General features: G+C 41.1%; 1 protein-coding gene across 4 annotated transcripts in view; it reads right to left on the reverse strand.

The window, feature by feature from the left end:
• The window catches only part of SORCS1 (sortilin related VPS10 domain containing receptor 1), a gene marked incomplete at both ends in the record, with an annotated part of 574332 nt that overhangs the window by 374764 nt on the left and 173125 nt on the right, over positions 1–26443 (reverse strand). For all 4 annotated transcript variants that reach the window (XM_079705434.1, XM_079705435.1, XM_079705437.1 and 1 more), the window contains one exon: positions 10342–10409. In XM_079705434.1, coding sequence (XP_079561560.1) covers positions 10342–10409 — 68 coding nt within the window. The remainder of the gene's footprint in view (positions 1–10341; positions 10410–26443) is intronic.

Consider the following 26443-nt stretch of genomic DNA (forward strand, 5'->3'; position numbering starts at 1 on the left):
ATCAAACATTTAGAGAAGAGCTAACACCTATCCTTCTCAAACTCTTCAAAATATAGCAGAGGGAGGAACACTCCCAAACTCATTCTACAAGGCCACCATCATGCTGATACCAAAACCAGACAAAGATGTCACAAAGAAAGAAAACTACAGGCCAATATCACTGATGAACATAGATGCAAAAATCCTCAACAAAATACTAGCAAACAGAATCCAGCAGCACATTAAAAGGATCATACACTATGATAAAGTGCGGTTTATCCCAGGAATGCAAGGATTCTTCAATATACACAAATGAATCAACGTGATACACCATATTAACAAATTGAAGGAGAAAAACCATATGATAATCTCAATAGATGCAGAGAAATATTTGACAAAATTCAACACACATTTATGATAAAAACCCTCCAAAAAGTAGGCATACAGAGAACTTTCCTCAACATAATAAAGGCCATATATGACAAACCCACAGCCAACATCGTCCTCAATGGTGAAAAACTGAAAGCATTTCCACTAAGATCAGGAATAAGATAAGGTTGCCCACTCTCACCACCATTATTCAACATAGTTTTGGAAGTTTTAGCCACAGCAATCAGAGAAGAAAAATAAATAAAAGGAATCCAAATCGTAAAAGAAGAAGTAAAGCTTCTTTGTCACTCTTTGCAGATGACACGATACTACACATACAGAATCCTAAGGATGCTACCAGAAAACTACTAGAGCTAATCAATGAATTTGGTAAAGTAGCAGGATACAAAATTAATGCACAGAAATCTCTGGCATTCCGATATACTAATGATGAAAAATCTGAAAGTGAAATTAAGAAAACAATACCATTTACCATTGCAACAAAAAGAATAAAATATCTAGGAATAAACCTACCTAAGGAGACAAAAGACCTGTATGCAGAAAATTATAAGACACTGATGAAAGAAATTAAAGATGATACAAATAGATGGAGAGATATACCATGTTCTTAGATTGGAAGAATCAACATTGTGAAAATGACTCTACTACCCAAAGCAATCTACAGATTCAATGCAATCCCTATCAAACTACCACTGGCATTTTTCACAGAACTAGAACAAAAAACTTCACAATTTGTATGGAAACACGAAAGACCCCAAATAACCAAAGCAATCGTGAAAAAGAAAAACGGAGCTGGAGGAAACAGGCTCCCTGGCTTCAGACTATACTACAAAGCTACAGTAATCAAGACAGTATGGTACTCTCACAAAAACAGAAATACAGATCAATGGAACAGGATAGAAAGCCCAGAGATAAACCCACACACATATGGTCACCTTATCTTTGATAAAGGAGGCAAGAATATACAGTGGAGAAAGGACAGCCTCTTCAATAAGTGGTGCTGGGAAAACTGGACAGCTACATGTAAAAGAATGAAATTAGAACACTCCCTAACACCATACATAAAAATAAACTCAAAATGGATTAAAGACCTAAATGTAAGGTCTTAGCGGAAAACGTAGGCAGAACACTCTATGACATAAATCACAGCAAGATCCTTTATGACCCACCTCCTAGAGAAATGGAAATAAAAACAAAAATAAACAAATGGGACCTAATGAAACTTCAAAGCTTTTGCACAGCAAAGAAAACATAAACAAGACGAAAAGACAACCCTCAGAATAGGAGAAAATATTTGCAAATGAAGCAATGGACAAAGGATTAATCTCCAAAATTTACAAGCAGCTCATGCAGCTCAATTTCAAAAAAACAAAAACCCAATCCAAAAATGGGCTGAAGACCTAAATAGATATTTCTCCAAAGAAGATATACAGATTGCCAACAAACACATGAAAGGATGCTCAACACCACTAATCATTAGAGAAATGCAAATCAAAACCACAGTGAGGTATCACCTCACACCAGTCAGAATGGCCATCATCAAAAAATCTACAAACAGTAAACGCTGGAGAGGGTGTGGAGAAAAGAGAACCCTCTTGCACTGTTGGTGGGAATGTAAGTTGATACAGCCACTATGGAGAATAGTATGGAGGTTCATTAAAAAACTAAAAATAAAACTACCATATGACCCAGCAATCCCACTACTGGGCACATACCTTGAGAAAACCAAAAAGAATCATGTACCTCAATGTTCATTGAAGCTCTATTTACAATAGCCAGGACATGGAAGCAACCTAAGTGTCCATCGACAGATGAATGGATAAAGAAGATGTGGCACATATATACACTGCAATATTACTCAGCCATAAAAAGAAACGAAATTGAGTTATTTGTAGTGAGGTGGATGGACCTAGAGACTATCATACAGAGTGAAGTAAGTCAGAAAGAGAAAAACAAATACCATATGCTAACACATACATATGGAACCTAAAAAAAAAAAGTTCTGAAGAACCTAGTGACAGGACAGAAATAAAGACACAGACATAGAGAATGGACTTGAGGACACGGCAAGGGGGAAGTATAAGCTGAGATGAAATGAGAGAGTGGCATGGACATATATACACTACCAAACGTAAAATAGCTAGCTAGTGGGAAGCAGCCGCATAGCACAGGGAGATCAGCTCGGTGTTTTGTGACCACCCAGAGGGGTGGGATAGGGAGGGTGGGAGGGAGATGCAAGAGGGAGGAGATATGGGGATATATGTATATGTATAGCTGATTCACCTTGTTATAAAGCAGAAACTAACACAACAATGTAAAGCAATTATACTCCAGTAAAGATGTTAAAAAATAAAAAAAGAAAATACCCAGTGCTAGTGAAATCACTGGGAAATATACAGTCTGTTATTGCTTGTGGGTATATGAATTATCCTAACCATCTTGGAAAGTAATCTCAGGTATCTATTAACATTATAAATGCATTTGGTTTTGATACAGCAATATCCCCTTTAGGACTCTAGTGTACTTTACAAAGAGAAAATTACCAAAAATGTAACAACATGTTTACAAACATGTTTATTGAAGCACTATATTAAATATCAAATATTGTAGAAATTAGATAATGATCCAATAAAAAGGTCATGGAGAAGTAGTGTAGCTTGGAGTTAACAGAACACACTCAGGATCCATCTCTGACACTTACTGACTACACGAACATCGGGCACATTAATTTTTTTTTTTTTTTTTTGGCGGTACGCGGGCCTCTCACTGCTGTGGCCTCTCCGGTTGTGGAGCATAGGCTCCGGACGCGCAGGCTCAGCGGCCATGGCTCACGGGCCCAACAGCTCTGCGGCATGTGGGATCTTCCTGGACCGGGGCACAAACCCGTGACCCTGCATCGGCAGGCGGACTCTCAACCACTGCGCCACCAGGGAAGCCCGGGGCACATTAATTTTTAAGCCTTAATGTTTCTAAGCCTCACTTCTCTCATATGTAAACCTGGGATACTAGTAGTGCCTATTTTATAGGGTTGTTATGAGGATAAAAAGCACTGAAAACACTTCCTGGCTCAAAAGAAGCACTACATAACTTAATTAAGGATGCAGTTGTTAAATTCAGTATACAACATCCATACTATTTGATGCTTATAAACCTGACCCATTTTTCTTAGTGTATTCATCTGGACAGACACCCATAACTCATTGTTAAGTGAAAATAACAGGTTGTCGGAATCCTACGAACAGTTACTCCTACTTTCTCAAACAAATAAAAAAGTGGTCCACAGACGTATACATGTGTTGGCATTTTTGAGTTGGGTCATAACGATATGGACAGAATCACACAAAACTCTTAACATCACTGACCTCAGGGAAGCTGGATCAGTGTGGGCAGTAAAAGACTACTAACATTTTTTGTTTGCCTCTGCATTGTTTGGTTCATTATTATGAACATACTTTTTTCTTGATTTTTTGAAAATAATAAGATTTAATCAAATGAATTTATAAGTCCAGGACCCACAAGCAGCCCTGCATGACACAAATATGGGGATGGGAGTGGGAGTTACAAAGCTCAAAGGAATCCAGAATCCAAAGCACCCCCTGATCCTGCTGGGGAGCTTGGCTCTCTCCTGGGGGAGACTGGGAAGGCACTAAACATTTGCAAACACAGTGATGAATGAATAGCATCACTGGATTTGTGTAACACAAAGAGCCCTCTGCAGGGAAATTTCATACTCTAGCTTTATTCTTTTTCTTTTTTAGGGTGACTACCCCCATTCTCTATTCTTGTATTTGTGGCTGACTGAAAGCTGGATTGTGTGACACAACATCCTTCAAAGCTGAGACTAATAATCTATCCAAGACGCTCTATGCTTTTCCCCTGGATGAGGAGTAGAAAGGGAGAGGCTTCCAGCTAATGGGAATCACCCACAGGGTTGGCAGAAAGTCACCATCTTCACGTCAGCTTCTGTCAGCCTGAACCCCTTGAGCTCTCCAGAAAGTACTGGCTGAAGCCAACCCCACACAGATGCTGCTTCAAGGCACTCTACAGCCATTCTCTCCACAAAGACTCCACTGGGAAGCTTCTCTTGATAATCGCTGTGTGTCACATCCAAGGAGAAGCAAAGTGACTCCCGTGACAAGGAAACAGGGCTGGCTCCCAGCGCAGAATCAAATAGCCTAACCCATTCTCTCTGCTTTAACTATATGCTCCTTCATCCCACAAAAGCAGGTATTGCAGCTTGAGAAGTACATGATGGTGGAGATGTGTTCAGAAGCTTGTATTTCATGTGGATCAGAAAATAGGACACTAGGGAGTTTGAGAAGTCAGCCAGGCCAGGCAAGCTCTACAACAGACACACTGCAGGATGTGTGTCCCTTTAAGAGAGTATACCTTTACATGTCCCTGTATGAGATTAGATCACTCCCTAACACCATACACAAAAATAAGCTCAAAATGGATTAAAGACCTAAATGTAAGGCCAGAATCTATCAAACTCTTAGAGGAAAACATAGGCAGAACACTATGACATAAATCACAGCAAGATCCTTTTGGACCCACCTCCTAGAGAAATGGAAATAAAAACAAAAATAAACAAATGGGACCTAATGAAACTTCAAAGCTTTTGCACAGCTAAGGAAACCATAAACAAGACCAAAAGACAACCCTCAGAATGGGAGAAAATATTTGCAAATGAAGCAACGGACAAAGGATTAATCTCCAAAATTTATAAGCAGCTCATACAGCTCAATAGCAAAAAAAACAAACAACCCAATCCAAAAATGTGCAGAAGACCTAAACAGACATTTCTCCACAGAAGATATACAGACTGCCAACAAACACATGAAAGGATGCTCAACATCATTAATCATTAGAGAAATGCAAATCAAAACAACAATGAGATATCATCTCACACCAGTGAGAATGGCCATCATCAAAAAATCTAGAAACAATAAATGCTGGAGAGGGTGTGGAGAAAAGGGAACACTCTTGCACTGCTGGTGGGAATGTGAATTGGTACAGCCACTATGGAGAACAGTATGGAGGTTCCTTAAAAAACTACAAATAGAACTACCATATGACCCAGCAATCCCACTACTAGGCATATACCCTGAGAAAACCATAATTCAAAAAGAAACATGTACCAAAATGTTCATTGCAGCTCTATTCACAATAGCCCGGAGATGGAAACAACCTAAGTGTCCATCATCGGATGAATGGATAAAGAAGATGTGGCACATATATACAATGGAATATTACTCAGCCATAAAAAGAAATGAAATTGAGCTATTTGTAATGAGGTGGATAGACCTAGAGTCTGTCATACAGAGTGAAGTAAGTCAGAAAGGGAGAGACAAATACCGTATGCTAACATATATATATATGGAATTTAAGAAAAAAAAAAGTCATGAAGATCCTAGGGGTAAAACAGGAATAAAGACACAGACCTACTTGAGAATGGACTTGAGGATATGGGGAGGGGGAAGGGTAAGCTGTGACAAAGCAAGAGAGAGGCATGGACATATATACACTACCAAATGTAAGGTAGATAGCTAGTGGGAAGTAGCCGCATAGCACAGGGAGATCAGCTGGGTGCTTTGTGACCGCCTGGAGGGGTTGGATAGGGAGGGTGGGAGGGAGGGAGACGCAAGAGGAAAGGGATATGGGAACAGATGTATATGTATAACTGATTCACTTTGTTATAAAGCAGAAACTAATAAAATCCTTATAAAAAAAAAGAGAGAGAGAGAGTACACCTTTAGTCCTTCCAGAATTGCCCAGGGCTTCCTCACCAGCTAAGCCTCTCTCGGCAGAATGCTGATTACCCTGGCACAGAGGGAAAAAAGATTATAATTTCTTCTCAGAGATACTGTATCTAGATTTTGACATTTTATTTATCTCAACCTTTAAGCTTATCTTGCTTCAGTATGGTAAAATCACCAGCTCTACCAAATCTCACAGCTTAATCCACTGGAAAGTAGAGGACGTGTTGAGGTGTGGTTAATTGTTCTGTGTCAGATCATCCCCCTTTCCTCTCAGTTTGACTCCCTGAGTGAACGACAACACAAAACGAAAACAAAATCAACAACTTGCTCCAGGATTAAGGTGTAATCAATGACAAACCAACTGGGAGCCCAAGCTCATTCATTTGGTACAGCGGCATCTCGCTCTGTCAGCCAGGGTTTGCGGATTCAGTGAGGCTGAAAGCCCTACAACATCACGGCAAGGTCAGCTGCTTCTTGGCCTCTCTCCTATTCTAAGACCCCGGAGACGTTTGCCACTTGCCCCCTTTGGACTACTCAGCCGGTAAAAGTTGTCAAGAATATGAGCTCAATCAAAAAGCGCATGTATCTATTTGTTGGACAAGAAGCCACTTCCCTGTTGCCCAGTATTTTTCTGGAACAGGGCAAATGCTGCTCAGAATGTCATAGCACTTTGAAAACCCTATTTTTAATACACATATATGTATATAACAATCATATATATACACATACATACATGTATACATATATATATATGATAAAAATGTTGTTTACTTATGTACAGCAAGATCCCCCAGAAGACAGATGGGGTTCTGGATGATCAATAAGCAGTGAAATGACTGAAGTTTATAACTAACATGGCTGTAAGTGTGTGGGGGCTATTACTGATAAATTGTGTGACCTTGGCACACTGTAAAAATGTATTGGGAGGATGCAATAATGCAAGTCAAGCACTGAGCATCGTGCCTGACACATCGTGAGCGCTCCATCAAAGTTAATTTTTGTTACTGTTGTCATTACTTTCATGAGCAACAGCATCACTGCCGTTACCATGAAACCAGTAGCTAGACTTAAGGACATCAGGTCTAGTTGAGAAGAGAAAATATACACATGAGCAAAGTAAAGAAGCAACACTCCTGGGATCTGGCAGCTCTGGGTGCTGCGTAAATATCTTATTCGATACAATTACATAAGGCAGGTTACAGGTAGGTACAGTTCTCTCTCATTTTAACTGTCCAAAGATCTTTGTCTCTCTAAACAATGAAGTCCTGGAAGGCAGAACCTACGTGCTATGGATCTACGTACCCACCCAACTTGCCTTCCCTAGATAAGAACAATATAAGGCCTAGAGGAGTTAATCAATTCATCTTTGTTGAATAAATGAGTGAGAAAGAGAGTTATATGTTAGTGACCATGCAGTAGAGACAAAACTGTAGTATTCACTGGTCTGTTCAAAACCAGATACTTACTGAGCATTATCTATGTGCTAAGTCCTGCATTCAGTGCTGTGAGTGCCCTGAGTATCTCTAAAACCTGGCCTGTGCCCCTAAGAAGCCCCCGACGGCTGGCATAGGCAGGTTTCCTGAGAAGATTGTACAAGCTGGTACAGGAGAAAATGAGTCAACACTTAGCAGTCTAGTCTCCTTCAAGATGACACGGAATCATGAGGACCTCTCTTCCTGGTCCCATCCTTGACCCACCCAGGCCTGTCCCCCTCCACCTCTACGTTAACACCCCCAAAATGTCCCCTAAAGACCAAATATGGGCACCATGAGCCACTCAAAAAATGCAGCCCTGAAAAGCAATTGTGAAGTATTCTAAATACTCCTTTTTCTCCTTTCCTCTTTTCTAAATTGTCTTTTCAGGCATGTACTCTTCCATCAAAGTATTAAAACGGGCAGTTGTAATAACATAGAACACCCCCAGGAATCATTTGCCACATATGACATGTAGAACAGGACATATATGGCAAATGACTATTGTGGGTGTGTTAGAAAAGCAAGTATAAATGGGTATATACACACACACATCACTTGTACATATGTGTATATTACGTGTATATACGCGTGTGTGTGTGTATATGTATACGTATGAATATATCTCCCAGTGAAATTGATTCTAAGATGGAAAAGTCTGCAGGTCATTCTTGCCACACTTTCCCAGGCTTAAGCCCATGGAGTTTGCTCCCTCAGAAGGGAGGTCTGGTATACTGGAACGTGATGCCGTTTTTATTTCACTAAGCCCCTCACTTAAGGTAAGAAAAGAATACTCTTCCTGGACTGAGGCATCAGTAATAGTGCCCCATCAGAGAGAAAGAAGCATGCTGAGCGTGAGCTTCAGCAATCCAGGACAAGCTGTTCCTCACGTCCCTCCAATATGCCCTTCCCAGGACTACTCAGGCTGGGAGTTATGGCTGCTCTGCCTTTGTCCCACTGAGACAGAACTGCACATCTTTTAATTTTCTAATATGCCGACGACACTTTACATGGCAGATGCACTACACAGTAAAAGCTGGCTTTTACTTTCATTTATGCACATACATTAGAGAAATTTTCCAAGGAAGCATAAGCTTACTCAGAGATGCTGATGAATAGGTGCTGAATTTAAACAATACAGCAGGAGTCAGGCCCTTAATGTATTAAAGAACTGTACTTTTTGAGGCTCCTACCAAACTTCCCACACTTGAAATCAGTTACATAAATTTCCTTGGGACAGAAACTCTGCATAACTGACCTCCTACTTGGGGAAAGAGCTCAATAATTGAAATGCCTGACAACAAACAAAAGAACAGAATCTAGCCTTTTCTTTGATCTACTAGGGTTCTCCTAAAGCACAGGACAATTTATGTGGGGCTTCTTGTACACAATGTCAAGCCTAATAGAAAACAGACATCAGGCGAAAATAAAATTTAATGAACAATCTTCTTGTGAGGCCTGGTAGATCGCTTTGGGGTGTCTATACAATCTATGAGCCTCCTCTTGTGTGACCACTGCAATCCCCAATAAGAAGCAGGGCCTGAAACCAAATTGCTTCCACGTAAATCAACTTTCCCTCCCAAGCCACTGTTGACTGCACTGGCGGTGGGGGGGACACCTGACACAAACAGGGTGACTGCAGTCTTTCTCCCTAGACCTCAGCACTGACACTGAAAGCCAAGAGGCAGCCTCTCCTGGTCACGTGAACTGACAGGTAATGGAACCCCCCCACTGATCTTATGTGGTCAACACTCACTAGCTTGGGTCTGCCCACAGACCACTCCCCACCTTTCTGTATAACGACTCTCACTTAGTCTGTGTGTGCATGCGTGTACGTGTGTGAATACCATCTCCAGAGTTTGTCTCCATCCTCTCCCAGGTCAGGGATCATCATGTGTTCCAGGCCTGACCAATTAGAGGACGTGCTCTCCTGGACTTCAGGGATTGGTTCGGGCATGGGCCCATGACACAGGCTGGTGGAGAAGAGCCAATCAGGAGTGAGATAAATCAATATTTTTTTAAGAAACAAAACAACAGAATGTTGTTATAGTTGTATAGTTGTATGTTGTATAGTTGTATGTTGTATAGTTGTATGTTATAGTTGTATAGTTGTATGTTGTATAGTTTCCAAGGAAAAAGGAGGAGAGAATAACTGCCTGGGCATTTGAGGACCTTCTTTCGTGCTAAATCCAATAAGTTAGTCTGCCCTTGAAGAATTTGTTCATTCATTTGAAAAAGTACTAATTGCCCACTCTATATGTGTGACACAGTAGTGTGAATCCCAGAAATTAAGGCAACCGTGTAAGTGTGTGTGTGCCCCTCTGTGCTGCAGAACCACGGAAGGGAAGCTGTGAAAGAATGTTGCCCTGGTAGCCTGCCTGGGTTCTGTAAACCTAGAGGTTACACTGATCCCCTCTGCAAAGATATCCTTATTCTTTCGTTTCTGCCCCAATAAGCTCACAGATCAGTGAGAACTATGGGAACCAAAACGCATAAAGACAACCTAATAAGCCGTTTAGCAAAAGGATCTGTGACCAAAAGAAGAGGTCTATAAAAAGGAAGGGTCCAGCCTTCCTGGAAATAAACCCCAACCCATGGCTAAGGGAAACGAAGAGCAAACAGAGGAAGAAAGAGGAGGAACCAGAAACCTTCCCACCAGGAAACGGGGGTGGGGGTGAGCAGCCAGCCGAGGACATCACGTTTAAGTAACACAGTAATTATTAGCTCAGCTTCCTTACCTCCACAGCGAGCTCTCCGTGATGCTCCCCAGGTTATAGTCGTAGAGCTTTGTCAAAATGAGAATCACCTGAAGGCAAAAGAAGACATCCCGGTTAGTTTCAAACAATGACAATCTCATAGAACTGAAATGGCCCAAGGGAGGGCTTAGAATTCCTTTAATGGGCACTTCACATAATTGAATGAGTTGTTGCAGCATCCGCTGCAACAGATTGGGGAAGGGTTTGCCTGTGCCTCCCCTTAAACAGCTCAAGCCTGATGCCCTCCCTACCTTCTCCCTTTCAGCCAGTAGCAAGACTTACCTGCCCATCCAGGCATTTCTTATCCTGGTGGGCTTAACACTTTCAGGAAAGCTAACAGAGCTGTCAGATACGTGTCCTGCAAGGCAGCCACTGAGCAGGTGGCTGGGAGAGAGGAAGGTCAATGACACAGGTCCCAGCCCTCCTCGCTGTACCAGACGGGGCAGGTAACTTAGCTTCTCTGAACCTCAACATGCTCTCTCTCAAAAAGGGTGGCTGTGGGCTTCCCTGGTGGCGCAGTGGTTGAGAGTCCGCCTGCCGATGCAGGGGACACGGGTTCGTGCCCCGGTCCGGGAAGATCCCACATGCCGCGGAGCGGCTGGGCCCCTGAGCCATGGCCGCTGAGCCTGCACGTCTGGAGCCTGTGCTCCGCAACGGGAGAGGCCACAACAATGAGAGCTCACGTAACGCAAAAAAAAACAAAAAAAACTTTACTTCTTTAGCAAAACGTAAGCATGTGTGAGGCTCTGGGCACCCTATGGGCACGTCAGATGGCAGGCCTGCGGTGAGGGCATATGCTTAACAGATCCGTGTGTCAATTAAGTCGCTTGAAGTGCTAAATTTCAATCATCGCCATCCCAGGAATGCTGATCAGCGGCAGCAGGGTGGCTGTTTGAAGACACAGAATGATGTCGCTGCTCCACCTCGATATGATTTTGCAGAATAGGCCTATAAATCCCGCACCAAGAAAATGGGTGTGTGGGCATAAAGCATTTCTAGGTAGTTGCTCTCCTGGTACAAGACGGCAGTAAACTAAATAATGAAGTTCAGCTGGTCACAAACTGCCTCTCCCATCCATCTGACGAGGGAATTCACTGGAGCCCCAGAGAAGGAACCTTGTTAACCCAGCATGTAACGGTGTGGAACCTCTCACACACACACACAGAAGGTGTTTAAGCAATTCACAGGCAGGCGGGCAGGGAGGTAAAAATCCACTCCCTGACTCTTCTTGCTGGGCTAGTAAAACGAAAATGCCAGTGATACGCTCAGGCAGTTTGTCAATACTGCACCAGATGAGGTGTCATTTATGGCATTTCAAAGTATATCTGCTTGAATCAATCTAATCTTTCTGTTTTCAGAAAGAGAGCAAGAAAGAAGGGAGAACTGCTGACCTTTAGTTATGTTTTCAATCGATTATTTGAATCTCTTTCCCCCTCTTTTTTTCCCTTTCCTGTCTATATGCATTATTTACCACCTTACTTCTGGATGGTGACACGTCATTATATTAGATCGGATTTGCTGTTGTTTGTTTGTTTTTCTGCTCTGGTTAATTAGCAATACTGTTTTACAGAATTAGCATCTGTTAAAGGGCCACAGCCAAAACTACCACCATTAGATGAGAAAAAGAGGTAAACACAATTGTCTGCCTTGGCTGGTTCCACTGTCTACCATTTTCGTGTATTTTTCAAACAAACAAACAAAAAATCACTGGAACTTATTGATCAAGTGAAATGTTATAAGTACTTAAAAAATATATAAATCGTCATTTATTTTTATTCATTTGGTAAACAATTTTCACGTATAGATTTAATTCCGAGTCCAAGTGTACAGCATTTAATTGTAAATCCAATCAATGAGAACGATACTGTTCTGATAAATACATTCGCACAAAATGGAATATCTGTGAACATCTTGTTTTTTTTCCTATATCTTGTTCTCACGATACAATACCAAAATATCCTTGATTCAAAACAATAAGTGGTGACCATATGGTAATACCTTTTTTAGGTTCCTCATTACATCTTAGGATACTTTCTTTAAATAGCTATAATCTAAATATCTATGACTAGATAACCTCTACCTACATTGTGTCAGTACCTCAGTGCCCACTGATTTCTGGGACTTTCCACAGTGACATGTCTAAGGATCCCCCAACCAGTCTAGGAGCTGCTGTCACCGCAAGTCATCAGTCCTGTTCTTTTGCTGGGGCTCCTTCCTGCCATATCCACTGCTCATAAAGCTTCTGGGCAGGGTGGGTGCCGAGGAGGAACTTCATTTTCTCCATACTTATAAAGAGGATGTTGACGTCTATCCACCAAGCTGCTGTTTTCAAATCACTCATTCCTTAGAGGATGAGAAGGCACCAGAAACTGTGCCAGGCTCTGTGCAGGGAAAAATGAGGGTCTTCAAGGGAATGAAGCTTCCTTTGTGGCTTCCTCCCCAGCAATGAGCTCAACAAACTATTACCTCTTTTTCCAGAGTCTCCCAAAGCTCCCACTGCATAATTCCATCAATTCCAGCCTCTCACCTGCCCCTCTGTATATAGGTATTAAGAAACCATCACATAAAGAAAATGTAGTGTTCCTAATGCCATTTGCAGCAACATGGATGGCCTAGAGATTATCATACTAAGTGAAGTAAGTCAGAAAGACAAATACCCTATGATATCACTTATAACCGGAATCTAGCATATGACACAAATGAACTTATCTATGAAACAGAAACAGTCTTACAGACATAGAGAACAAACTTGTGGCTGCCAAGGGGGAGGCAGGGGTGGGGAGAGATGGATTGGGAGTTTAGGAGGAGTAGATGAAAACTATTATATATAGAATGGATAAATAAGGTCCTACTGCTTAGCACAGGGAACTACATTCAATATCCTGTGATAAACGATAAGGGAAAAGAGTATCAAAAAGAAATACAGTATGTGTGTGTGTGTGTGTGTGTGTGTGTGTGTGTGTGTATATAACTGAATCACTTTGCTGTACAGTAGAAATTAAAACATTGTAAATCAACTATCCTTCAATAAAATAAATTTTTAAAAAAGGAAACAGTAGTATAATAGTCCACACAGTGGAATATTATTCAGCCATAAAAAAGGAAATCCTGCCACTTGTGCCAACACAGATGAAACTGGAGGGCATTTTGTTGGCGAAATAAGCCAGGTAAAGAAATATAAATAATGTATCATTTATAAGCAGAATCTAAAACAAACAAAAAATGATCTCATAGAAACAGAATAGAATGGTGGTGGTTAGGGGCTGCAAGAAGGGGGGGAATGAGATGTAGGTCAAAGGGCACAAACCTTCAGTTATAAGTTCTGAGGATCTATTGTATGGCATGGTGACTATAGTTAATAGTACAATATTATATATTCAAAACTTTCTGAGAGTAGATCTTAAGCATTCTCACCAAAAAAGAGAGAGAGAGAGATCGTGACCTTAGCAATCATTACACAATGTATATTTATATTAAAGCATCTTGCTGTGCACTCTAAATACATTCAGTTGGATTTGCCAAGTATTCCTCAACAAAGTTGGGGGAAAAAAATCACAATGGACCCTGGGAAAGGAAGATGCCAATTCACTCCTACCCTCTGCTAACCCCAACTTCTTTCTGCTCTCAGTTACACAGCAAAAGCATAGAGACAGAGACACTAGTACAGCTGTCCTTGGTATCCATGGGGGATTGGTTCCAGGACCCCCTGTGGATACCAAAATCCATGGATGCTCAAGTCCCTTATACAAAATGGCATAGTATTTGTATATAAACTATGAACATCCTCTCATATACTTTAAATCATCTCTAAATTACTTACAGTACTTAACACAATGTAAGTGCTATGTAAATAGTCATCACTGCGTGGCAAATTCAAGATTTGTTTTTGGAAAATTCTAGATTTTTTTCCAAATATTTTTGATCAGTGGATGATTGAATTCAGGGATGCAGAATGTATGGATACAGAGGGGAGACTGTACATGGATAACTAACAGTCATTTTAGTGTAAAATAGGAAAAAACAGTAAAAATGAGTATCAAAATGGCAGGGAAAGCCTTATATCCGGGTCTGGATTAGAATGAATGAACACAGCAGGCAGCAGGCTAAGCTAACATATCGGAAGTCTCCATTATGCCAAGTATTGAGACAGGTTACACCTTAGAATGTGACAGCAGGTGGTTTTTTTTTAACATAAAAATTTATTTAGAAATGAAACTCCAAACATTTAAGGAACGCCTAAAACACCTTCCTAGAAACCTGATTCTACACAGTATACCTTTAAAAATGTCTCTAAATTGATTACTAGATGCAACAAACCAAAATTTACTCTATCCTTCCCAAGTAGTGGCACGGGAATCCTCCATTTATTTTCCTAAGGAAACAACATAGTGTTTTCATCCTTTGCTAACTTAAAGCATGCACCCCAGAGGAAGCAGGATGGAAGGTGGGGTGGGGGAGGCAATGCGGTTCCCCTCCCTTCATCCCCTAAGAAGGAATGTGCATATTCTCCCTGGAGTGGCCTCTCCTAATTACTTTGCTTGTGAGTAGCAACCTGGTTGGTAGCAGCGGACTAATGAGAATCTTTCCTGAAGGAGGAGTTTGCAGAGCAAGCTTCCTATTCTTCTTAAACTATGAATTTCGGGTGGCTCTGGGAGAACTAGTGGACATTCAGGGAGCTCTGAGTTCCACTGGGACATGTGGCCTGGCCACTGGCCTTCAACTCATCTCTCCTTCATCTCAGGGAAATCTTAGAAAAGTGGGACACATCTCCTCATTTTTCAATTATTAACGATTTTCATTCTTTTTTTTTCCTCACTCTGTGTCCAAATGTGGAGGTAGAATCTAATCTCAGGGGAAACAAAAGTGTGGCCCTGGGCTTCTTGACAGTGAGCACTTTGGCTACAAGATTCTAAAGTCTTTTCATTCCTAAGGGTCTATATAGGTCCAAATTCTGAATAACGAAGAGGGTGACACAGGTCCCAGTCTATAAAACGACATTTCCTTTTGTAATCCTCTCAGTCATTAGTGATTCAGGGGGAGCGTGGGCAGGTTGGTTCCATCCTTGTAAGGCTCGGGGTGGCTCCACTGAACTCAATCCTGCCGGCGCTCATAAGCCCTCTCTCCTGAAGTGGGCCATAGTCAAGCTTGCATGAGCATTAGCATAACCACATGGAAGATGTTAGGTTCAGGGGCTGCAGCTGGCTACCCACATCCTTCCCCCACCAGCTTCCTGAAGGCCCTGGTGTCCCCTCATTGACCAGTCTTGAGTGTCCCCTCTCTGCTCACTGCACCAGCTTGCCAGAGACATTAGGTTGGATGTTTTTAAAGATGTGGATGGAAGTGAATATGGAGACAGAGAATAATAAGGGCCCTGAAGAGATGTGGAACAATCTTTCATGGGGATCAAAGAGTTGGATAAGATAGAAGAGGGGTATTCAACAGCCAGAAAGTTGGTTTGTTTTTGGTTGTTTTCTTTGCACTCCAGTTTCAGGGAAAAGAAGAAAACTCACAACAGTGGTTTCCCTATAATACGCGTGTTCCAGATTGTGTCTTTGGTTCAGAAAGCCTTTATTCAACTTTCCAACTTAAACAGAGGTTCTCATTCTTTTAAGGAGCCATGAATTCTTTAAGAATCTGATCTAATAAAAGTTATGAGCATAAAACAATGAATATAATGTTAATGATTTCACTGATCTCCTGAATCCTACGGGGGTCATGAATCCAAGGATAAGAACCTTCTGTAATTCCCAGAAAACGGGAGCTTTGTTAAGAAGAAAGAACTTTCAGCTCTAAAATTCCACACATTTAATTCAATAAACATTTATTATGTCTTCTTAAGAAGCAGGAATAGGGCTTCCCTGGTGGTGCAGTGGTTGAGAGTCCGCCTGCCGATGCAGGGGACATGGGTTTGTGCCCCGGTCTGGGAAGATCCCACATGCCGCGGAGCGGCTGGGCCCGTGAGCCATGGCCGCTGAGCCTGCGTGTCCGGAGCCTGTGCTCCGCAACGGGAGAGGCCACAGCAGTGAAAGGCCCGTGTACTGCAAAAAAAAAAAAAAAAAAAAAAAAAAAAAGCAGCAGGAATAAAAAATATGTGCTATCAGGACACAAAGGGAAAATGAGACTCAGTACCAGTTCCTGGAAACTCAGTCTCATGGAGAGGCAGAGCTGTTCAAAGATGGTTACAAAATAAGGAAGAAAAAGGTATGTAGCAGGAGAAAAGTGTTTATACCTTTTAGAGAGCAAGAAAGAAAAATATCCTCAGCAAGAGCTTCTTACAAAAGGAGGCATTCAAGATAAATCCCGAAGGATGTGTGTGACTCTGATGGACTTGAGAGGCTATAGAGATGATACTCTAAGGGAAGGGTGCATGAGGACAGGCATCCAGAGATGTGACAACTCACAGAGCAACAAAGAGAGCAAGTCCCCAGACTGAGCTCAAGCTTAGATTGTGGGCAGTGCTGTAGTAGAAACTAGTCGAGGCACCTCCATTATGTTAGCCCTTATTCAGCCCTTATTCTTTCCACCCACTCAAGCGGTCTCCTACAGATGTTTTTTCCTCCTCTTTCTTGCTTAACTGAACTCTGAAAATGATTGCCCCCTAAAGTTGTACTACACACCTGATGCTTACTTCTCCAAGACAACACTCCCTAACATTCCTTTCCTTTGTGAGCATTCTTCATTCCAGAAAGAAGGTCAGGTCAGAAATAAGCTTGAGGACTCCTGGAACCTGTTCCGGAACCACCTGACGCCAGCCCTAATGATCTCAGTGTCTCCAGGAGAAAAGAGGAATGCAAGACAACGTCAGCCCTGAGCCTTATCTAGAACCCTATTTTCCACCCTGAAACTATAAGACCCCTTCTAATTTCCCAGGAAGAGGGGCACAGTCTTGAGGGCGTTAGCCTGCTGTACCCCCTTTGCCGGGCAAAGCAATAAAGCTACTCTCTTCTCCTCCAAAGCTATCTCCACGTTTCTGTTCAGCACCGGTGAACAGAGGCTGGGTTTTCGGCAACAGCAGAAACACACAAATATCAGAATAGAGAGATACATTTGGCTCTACTATGAAGGGCCTTAATATTAGGATGGCAGTGTGCTTTGCTGAAAAGAACAAAGGCTTTGCAATCAGCAGGAGACCAGATTTTGACTCTTGGTTTAGCCACCATATCTGTTAGTATGTCTTTAGCATGGGAAACGGAGTACTAAAAATGACTCAAATAATAACAGATGTGTTATCTCATATAACAAGAGGTCCAGAGTTGATGGGGTTCCACGACTAAGTTAGCCTAACAATGTCATCAAGGACCCAAGGGATACACATATATCCTTTCTGACAATGTCAACACAGGGTGCTACCTGCCCTCATGTTTGCAAGGAGGCTGTGACACTTCTTTGCAGCATATGCAGACACAGCTACTTCCAGCAAAGAAAAAAAGAGCCTCTAGTGTATATATATGCTTTTCTTTTGTTTTGTTTTGTTTTAAATTAGAAAGGAAACCCTTTCCCACAAGCCCTACCGACAAAATCTCTGCAGTTTCAATGACCAGGATTCAGCCACATGCCCACATAGCACGTGCAATAAAAACTGAGAAAACAAGGTGGGTTCTGCCAGCAAAGAAAAAGTGGGGAGTGGCCACTACAGTTAGTAGTATCTGCCACTGCTTCACCTTGAATAAAGCCCTTAAATACTGAATTGACTTCTCTTATTTAAATAAATAAATAAATATCAGTAAAATGAGAAGATAACGTTATCTTTCTTTTTTATCTTGTAGAGTTTTGGGAAGCAAACACAGTAGGAAGTGGGAAAACTCTCTGTAAATGTTAAAATACTGTGCAAATGTAAGCAGTTGCTATTATTAATAACATCTAGCATTTTGTGGATATCTACTTTGTATGACAGACAAATTTCATTATTAAGGGCATTTCAAGTACTTACATGATTTTTTTTTTCCCTGATGAGAAAATCAAAGCTAAGTAACTTAAAGTACTCAGCTAGTAAGTGGGGGACAAGTTTAACTCCCATTAGATACAGACTCTTATTCACTGTGCTTAACTCTCCCCATGGTATACTGCTTAGTATGGGTATGATTGTTCCTAGAGGCAAGGCAGAACCACTGAAGGATCCTCACTCTACATTCAGTTCAATAGTATTGAAGTCCTGTTACCTATCAGACAAGGGACTGATCACAAACTCATCCCTTGTGCCGCCTTCTTCCAGAAATTCCTGGAATATTTTTTCCTTATAATGGACAAACTTGAATTTTACCTTTTTACTGACCTCAGATCAATGACATTTTTATTCATCATTAAAATTTTTTTTTTTAATTGTTGAACCCTGGTGAAATCCTTTTTTGAGGAGCTGATCCTTCTACTGAACTCACAACAGAATTTGGCTGTCCCGGGATTAGGAGTTCCTGACAATGAATGTGCACACATCTAACTGCAAATTTCAACAGACTGTTTTATTATATCAACATTTTCAGGAGATTTACATGAATGTATAATTGTGCTCCATGTGAGCTATCAAAGGGCAGAGAAATCAATAATTGCTAAACTAGATTAAGAAGCCCCAGAGGGAAGCTGAAAGGTTGATATGATGCAGGCACACATTCACAACCACACGTGCACTTGAAGTCATCAGACGGAAGTAATCCAGCACATACAAACACAAGTTGAAATGAAAAACCAGTAGAGGGCTTCCCTGGTGGCGCAGTGGTTGAGAGTCCGCCTGCTGATGCAGGGGACACGGGTTCGTGCCCCGGTCCGGGAAGATCCCACATGCCACAGAGTGGCTGGGCACGTGAGCCATGGCCGCTGAGCCTGCGCGTCCGGAGCTTGAGCTCCGCAACGGGAGAGGCCACAACAGTGAGAGGCCCGCGTACCGCAAAAAAAAAAAAAAGAAGAAGAAGAAAAAAAGAAAAGAAAAATCAGTAGAAAGAGTGGGATGAATTTGGGGTACAGGGCCAGCTAGAAAGCAGTTAGCAGATTTTTGCCTCTGTTAAGTCCTTAATCCCCAAGTGACCTTCATGTTTTGTAGAAGTCCGCACATAATTTAATGTAATGTTTATTCATATGACACCCTCTGCATGACACTGAAATGGTGTGAGTTAAACAGCCACTGGACACCCCCCACCGACCCCAACGAGGGAACTTAAAAGACAAGACAGTCAAAAGAGATGGAGACACAAACAGGGCATGCAGATAACCTAATCAACACTAGACACAGGGCAAATTGCAGCATATAGAAGAGTCTTTATGGAAGTGGAAGGTTTTTTAGTAAAATTTGCTATGCCCTTCCTCTGAGTCTGTTTCCCTGTAGAGGTCATTTGCAGCTAATATATAAGGCTGGCCCAAGAGCTGTGGGACACGGTCCCAGGAGTTTGCACATGAGGAAAACTGTAGCTCTCACTGGAAGCAACGCACATCTCTTGCCACCTGTCTGCTGAAAGTCAAGTTCTTTCTTGTTAGTAACAAGTAAAGAAATGCTTTAAATAAAAAGCTATTACGCTCTAATCCTAGAGCCAAGTCATTATATTTAGCAAACAAATCCAAGCTTGTCAAACCCACCAGACCTAAGTTGCTTTTGGATGCAAATCCTGAATATAGAAGCTTTCCTCATCAACTTGCTCTTCAATTCCCCAAGGTGAGGGATGCTACCAACTCAGAAAAAAGTAAAAAGTACTCTCTCCGAAATCTATTTATCTCACAATGTCAAGCCAAACAGACTGACTGATGACACTTCATTCCTATATTTTTTTCTTTCCTTCTCCTCCTCCTCTTCTTTTTTGAATAATAAAAAAGAGGATAATTTTCCAAACATAGATCCATATCTAGTGGATAATGCTGACCATTTCATATGCTTCTTCCCTTAATTAAATTACTCTGCCCTAAATTATACTCCATTTCAATCTTCTGTGTTACAGCAGAGGAAGTAGGGAGATGCTAAATTAAATGATATATTTTTTTCTAGAAAAGAGCAAGATATCGGCACCAATGTCATCCCAGAAGAGTATCAAGATAAAACAATTGCACAAAATATGAGGAAAATGCATATTCAAGACAAAACCTTGCTACATAGGGAAATAGAAAATATTAAAACAATGGTAAAATAGAAATATTAAAAAGAACTGGAGATCCAAAGCCAAAGCTTCAAGACATGAAAGCAACTGAGGCTAGAGCATGGCGGGGAGAGAGGCTAGCAGCTCAGTGGGTGGTCTGGAGTGCTACAGTGCAAGGAACCTACTGGAAATGTCCTCTTTAAGTCCATCATTTCATAATTAAAGAAACAAACTCTACACCACGTTGTCCTCATTCCCCTCCTAGTGCTTCGAAGGGAATGGACATGATATCCCAACCATCCTCCTTTGAGGTAGTCCCTATTCAAATTAGGTCACCTGGTATTTACTGAAAGAAACACAAATAATGCAGAGAATTGTTCATTCAGAGCTGCAAAACAATAAAAAAAATATTTCTTGCAGTATCTTGTCTCTGGAAATCTAGAAAACAAAACAGAGGAAACCTTCCATATGCTGAAGTAAAAGGGGTACAAAACTGAGTTTGGTAGGAGGGAGAGAGAGGGCATGTGAATAATGGAGAAATTCCCTTCCTTTCAACTTCTTTGAGGCGCTGATCTGAGCAATAGATCTGCAAGCTCTCAAATCACTGTCTGAAGTATAGACGCTCTCTAAATATTAAGACTCTTCCCATGCAAGAGCCCACACACAAGGTGAACGTACCGTTAAACAGCAAACAGCATGTTAATGATGAGGGGCCCTTCTGTTCATATGTTTCCTTATATTTAGCTTCGAAAGAAAGAAATGAAGCAAGACTTTCCCTTTCCACTTCTCCATATTGGGCTTTATGCAGTTATTCATGGGTCTGAAGAGGTTAAGTCAATTTTTTAAAAATATTAGTTTTCAAGGTTAACACAACACACAGAAAGCTAATAAATAAAGATATGCATATTACGGTGATCCAAGCATCAGAACATGAACCTCAGTAAGACACTCGAATAAGATATGAAAAGAATGCAAGCTTTCTATTTTTTTTTCATTTTCTCTTCTCATTTACCAACCAGTGCAACTAACAAAAGCAACAAGAATAAGACACTGAAACACTAGAGATAGTTCAAATAAGCTAAGTTCAAATATTTTCCTTTACTCTGGGAAAGTCTTAATGTGGACCAGAAAGAAGAGAAATAAATAAACGATAAACACTGACATCTCTAGGAGCAGATCTTTTATGAATATTTGCCTTGTCTGAGTGCTAAAGTGTGGTGAGACACAATTTGCCTAAAAGGAAATTCAAAGCTTAAAACAAGCTGGCTTAAAAGTGAAATTCAAATAACATCTTGAAATCCCAAGTCAAATATAATAATAAATAATAAAGGTTTGTGTTGGAGGAAAAACCCTATAGAAGTTAAGTGATTTTTATATGTCCCTTGTCATTTAGTCATGGAACCAAAATGCTTCTACATGATGCTAATTCTAATCCTCTACCATTGCATCTAGATGGCTGGTGGGTGGTTATAAAAAAAATCAGCATTTTGCCACTCTTTGAAAGGAAACTTAGGACAAAATTGGAAGGGGCTGGAAAGATTATCTAACTTCAACCACCCCATCTGACAAATGGTGTAGGTTACACTTTTAGAAGAATCAGTTTTTGAATAAGGAGCTTTGAGAATAAAGAACAATCTTAACAAACCATATGCTGATTTGGGGTATGAAGCAGGAGTTCCTAGGTACAGGAGGAAGGACTGGATTGGGCCAGTTCAGAGCCCGGAGAGTTAAAGAGGTAACAGAAGTTGGTAGGACCAGGCATAGACCCAGGTCTTGTGAGAATGAAAGCCATACAATTTGTGGGCCTCACATTAAGAAAAATAATACAAAATTATTAATAAAATGAGATTTAACAGTCACAATTTATTAAAATGACAAATTAGATCACAACGAATTACCAGTGCCTGAAAGATTTGCGTATTTTTCTTCTGAGACACCTTTAGGCAGTTTGGCAGAAATGAGGAAATAGAAATGTTTTCTGATTGCAACCTAGCTTCCCCTGTCCACCTGAAACAATCTACGACTCCCCAAAACTCTTAGCACTCCACAGGAGCCCACACCTACGAAGGCTCTGAATCTTAAGCTTTATTAACTTCACTGTAAATCCACCTTTCAGTAGGATTCCACATTAGATGCTGCTCATTAAAACTTTTCAATGGAGCTATCCATTTCAGCAGTCTTGGACTATGAATCAGGAGATACAGTCTTAAGTTTGAGCTCGGCTGTTAACACACTGTGACACTGAGGAAGCCAACGTACCTCTTTGGGCTTCAGTGTCCTCCATGGTTATGCTACACGCTTGTAAGATCTCTTCCCATTATAATATCATTCAATGCCCAATACCTTGATCTTCAGTGTCACCAGGCTTAGTAAGTGCTATTGCCATTGCTTGAGCTCTACGTCTTCCTTGATGTCATTCCTCTCTTTTTTCCCCAAACCGAACCAATCACTAAGTCCTATAAACCTCTCCCATCTAACCTCACATCAACCTGGTCTGGCCTAGGGCAATGCCTCTGACATCTCTGCCACCATCTCATCTTGCTTCCCTCAAGCCACCCTCTCTGCTGCTACCATTATAATCTTTTTAAAAATAGCAATCTGGGGCTTCCCTGGTGCCACAGTGGTTAAGAATCTGCCTGCCCATGGAGGGGACACAGGTTCGAGCCCTGGTCTGGGAAGATCCCACACACCGCGGAGCAACTAAGCCCGTGAGTCACAACTACTGAGCCTGTGTGTCTGGATCCTGTGCTCCACAGCAAGAGAGGCCATGACAGTGAGAGGACCACGCACTGTGATGAAGAGTGGCCCCCGCTCGCCGCAACTGGAGAAAGCCCTGGCACAGAAACGAAGACCCAACACAGCCAAAAATAAATAAATAAATAAATAAATTTATTTTTTAAAAAAGAAAAAAATAGCAATCTGGTCATCTTTTCCCACTCTTTAAAGCCTTTCTGTGGCCTCCCGTTGAACTTAAAGTTTAAATTTCGTATGTCCTACAAGGCCAAGTATGATATGGCTCCTTCATTCACATTCAGATCAATGTCATACCAATGCCCCCTTGAACTCAGACAGTGTTCTCCTGCTGACCTAAAGGACTTCAATATCTGTTGATGGTGTGACTGACTGACTGTAGTTATATTGGTGATGGACTTTTCCAGGCATAAACAGCACGTTCCAGTTACATGAGCAATTATTGTAGTGAGCATCTGGAACACAGTGGGCTCAAAAAACCTGAATAATTGCAACACAAGAGCACTGCCACTTAATGAAATTCCAATTTTAAGAATGACATTCCAAACACTTTGGATTTCCTCTTAGAAGTCCTGGCTGATTAAAGGATTAAACCTACAGATAATTCAATGCTGTGTATCTCTTTTGGGAGGGCTGAGTAGTTGTAAAACATGTCTGTGATCCAATCCAATGGTTTATTGATTTTTCTGTCCTTTCATCCAAAAGTGTTAGCTTTCATGCATAGACCTGTGAGATACCTGAAGGTTGGCCAGGACACTGCAGAGGCCCACTTCCCATTCTGTGAGTTTCTCCTATCCAGGAATGGACAGCCCTGGATAGGTGTAAGTCATTCAAAGTCCGAATGACAGCTCTTTCAATAAATTCCTATGGGCCTCTCAAAACTGCCTCCTCTGTACAGTGGGGACAAAGCCAAATAAAGTCTGTATGGGTGGCAGGGTGGTGACCTAAAGTTAGAAGTTGAGAAGACTTGATTCTGGTTATAGAGCCAATTTTAATTCCTTATGTGATTTTAGCCAATTAGTTTAACTTTTTTCCTCTTTCCTATTAAACAGGATCAATAAAATTAGAATTCCCTTTTCTAACTGAATTATTATCACCAGTTTACTTTATTGAGTACTTAAAAAAATTTTTTTGTCAGTCTGCTAAGCATTTTGAATAATATAATCTATATACATCTTTAACTATCTTATGAAACCAATGCTGCTGCTTCTTCCTTTTTTTTCTTTCTTTTTTTCTTTTGATGGTCTATTTTCAGATGGCAGATTAGAGAGTTTAAGGAATTTGCCTACCATCAGCTAGGAAAGCTGGGATTTAAACCCAAATAAACTGAAACCAGAGCTCAGGTGCTTTACCTGAGGGAAAAAAAGAACTCTTTAAAGAGAGGGAAAGAAAGAACTTGAAAGCGTTTCAAAGATTATACTTCTTGCTTTCAATCAACCTGAGGCTAAGCTCAGTCTGTCTGCCTTCCTGTCTTATCTATCCTATCTATCTTATCTTATCTCACCTTAACTTATCTATATATTTATATCTATAGATATAGACATATATCATTTATCCAACTGTTTTTCTGGACACTGACCACAATGTGTATTTGTTCTAAGTGCTATCCAGGATGCAAAAAGAGGGAAAAGATACCCACCCACATTATACATTACAGCTGCAGAGAGACTCACAGAGCCTCCAGGTCAGAACTGAATGCTTTGGAAACTAAAAGGCACAATCTCTAGCTAGAAGTAAATGGTACATTTCCAAGCTCTTACAGCAAGCCAGGCGCTTTACACACAGTATGTCATTTAACTCACTTTACAATCGTAAGGAGATGGTTTTAGTTATTCTCACACAGGAGATGTGATGGGCTAGGACTCAATCTAGCCTCAGTCTTCTTGGCTTCTGATCTGGAGCCAGGGCCTTGAGGGATGGGCTGAGTTAACTCTTCCACCATCCTGAGCATAAGGGTCATCTTTACTTCTCACTCACTGAGACCTCTGTGGATGCCACAGGCCAGAGGACCACAGCTCTCCTTACCCACCAGCAGGCATAAAACATGGAGTCCTCATGCTCAGAAAAGAGGAGAATGACTTCCCCCAAATCTACAACAAGACCATCCATCTGCTACTCTGCTGATGAAGGACTCCATAAACTGAGTCACTCAAATGTCCCTCACTCCGACACAGGAAATGAGGTTTCAGTCAAGAAGGCTAAAAAAGGCTAGGAACAAATGATATCTCTATTCCACGTGGGAACTCAGTTGCAAAAATGGTTAAGTAAGTCACTGTTACCTCCCTTACTTTTTAATCCTTTAATCCTAAATCAAGACACACAGTGAAATTTAGAAACCCAACACCCAGTGTGCCCTAGGAAATGCAAATCTCCCAGGAAAGACTCTGATTCCTTGCTTTGTGATTGGGCCATTGCGAATGGCTCTCTGCAGAGAAAAGGAGCAACACTGCTCCCAGTAGGCAACAGGAATGCGAGGGGGTCACTGGGACCAGTTCAGCAAGTGACTCAGAGCCACTGAGGGAAGGAGACGCCTCGGCCAAAGCTCTCTGCCTGGCTGCTGCATGAGGTGGTAGGAAGAAAAAGAAATCTATTTTCTTGAAAATGGAACCTCTTCTTTAGATTTCCTTTTTTTTTTTTCCTTTAAACTGTCCAAGATTAATGTGGCAAAAATAAAATGCCCGACAGGCTGTTTATTTTGACGTTTACTACAGCACATAAAAGTGAAGAATTAGCATGGAATGAATAATTTATTTAGTGCTTTACTGTTGTTTTAAACAAATCTCTTCCATGAAAGCAATGTGTATTCAAGCAATAAATCACTGTTCAGCACTCTGTCGTGAGGAAAAGGTACCACATGCCAGAATTATTGAATGGCAGTGCTTGGCAGGAGGCAGGCATGATACAGATAAAGGCGATATTCCTGCACAAAGGGATTTTGTCTGGATCTGGAGGAGGCTAGGTTTGAGTGAGTTTCAGGAAAGACACCCTATTCCGTATGCACAAGGTTTAAATGAGCACCTACTTGAGCTAATACATGTGATGTTATGACTAATACAGTGTAACTTCAGACTGTATCATAGCTATTACTATTTTATTATTGTATTTATTGTATTATATGCATTGTATTTATTTGCATTGTATATATAAATAAATACAATACAATACAACACAAATGCAAATAAATACAATATATATTATATTATTACTATTTTATTATTGCAATGACTATGCGCCAAGCACAGCTAAGCATCCTGGATACACTATTGAAAGAAAACAGTGAG

The sequence above is a fragment of the Hyperoodon ampullatus genome, assembly GCF_949752795.1.
Source record: "Hyperoodon ampullatus genome assembly, chromosome: 1".
Lineage (NCBI taxonomy): Eukaryota > Metazoa > Chordata > Mammalia > Artiodactyla > Ziphiidae > Hyperoodon > Hyperoodon ampullatus.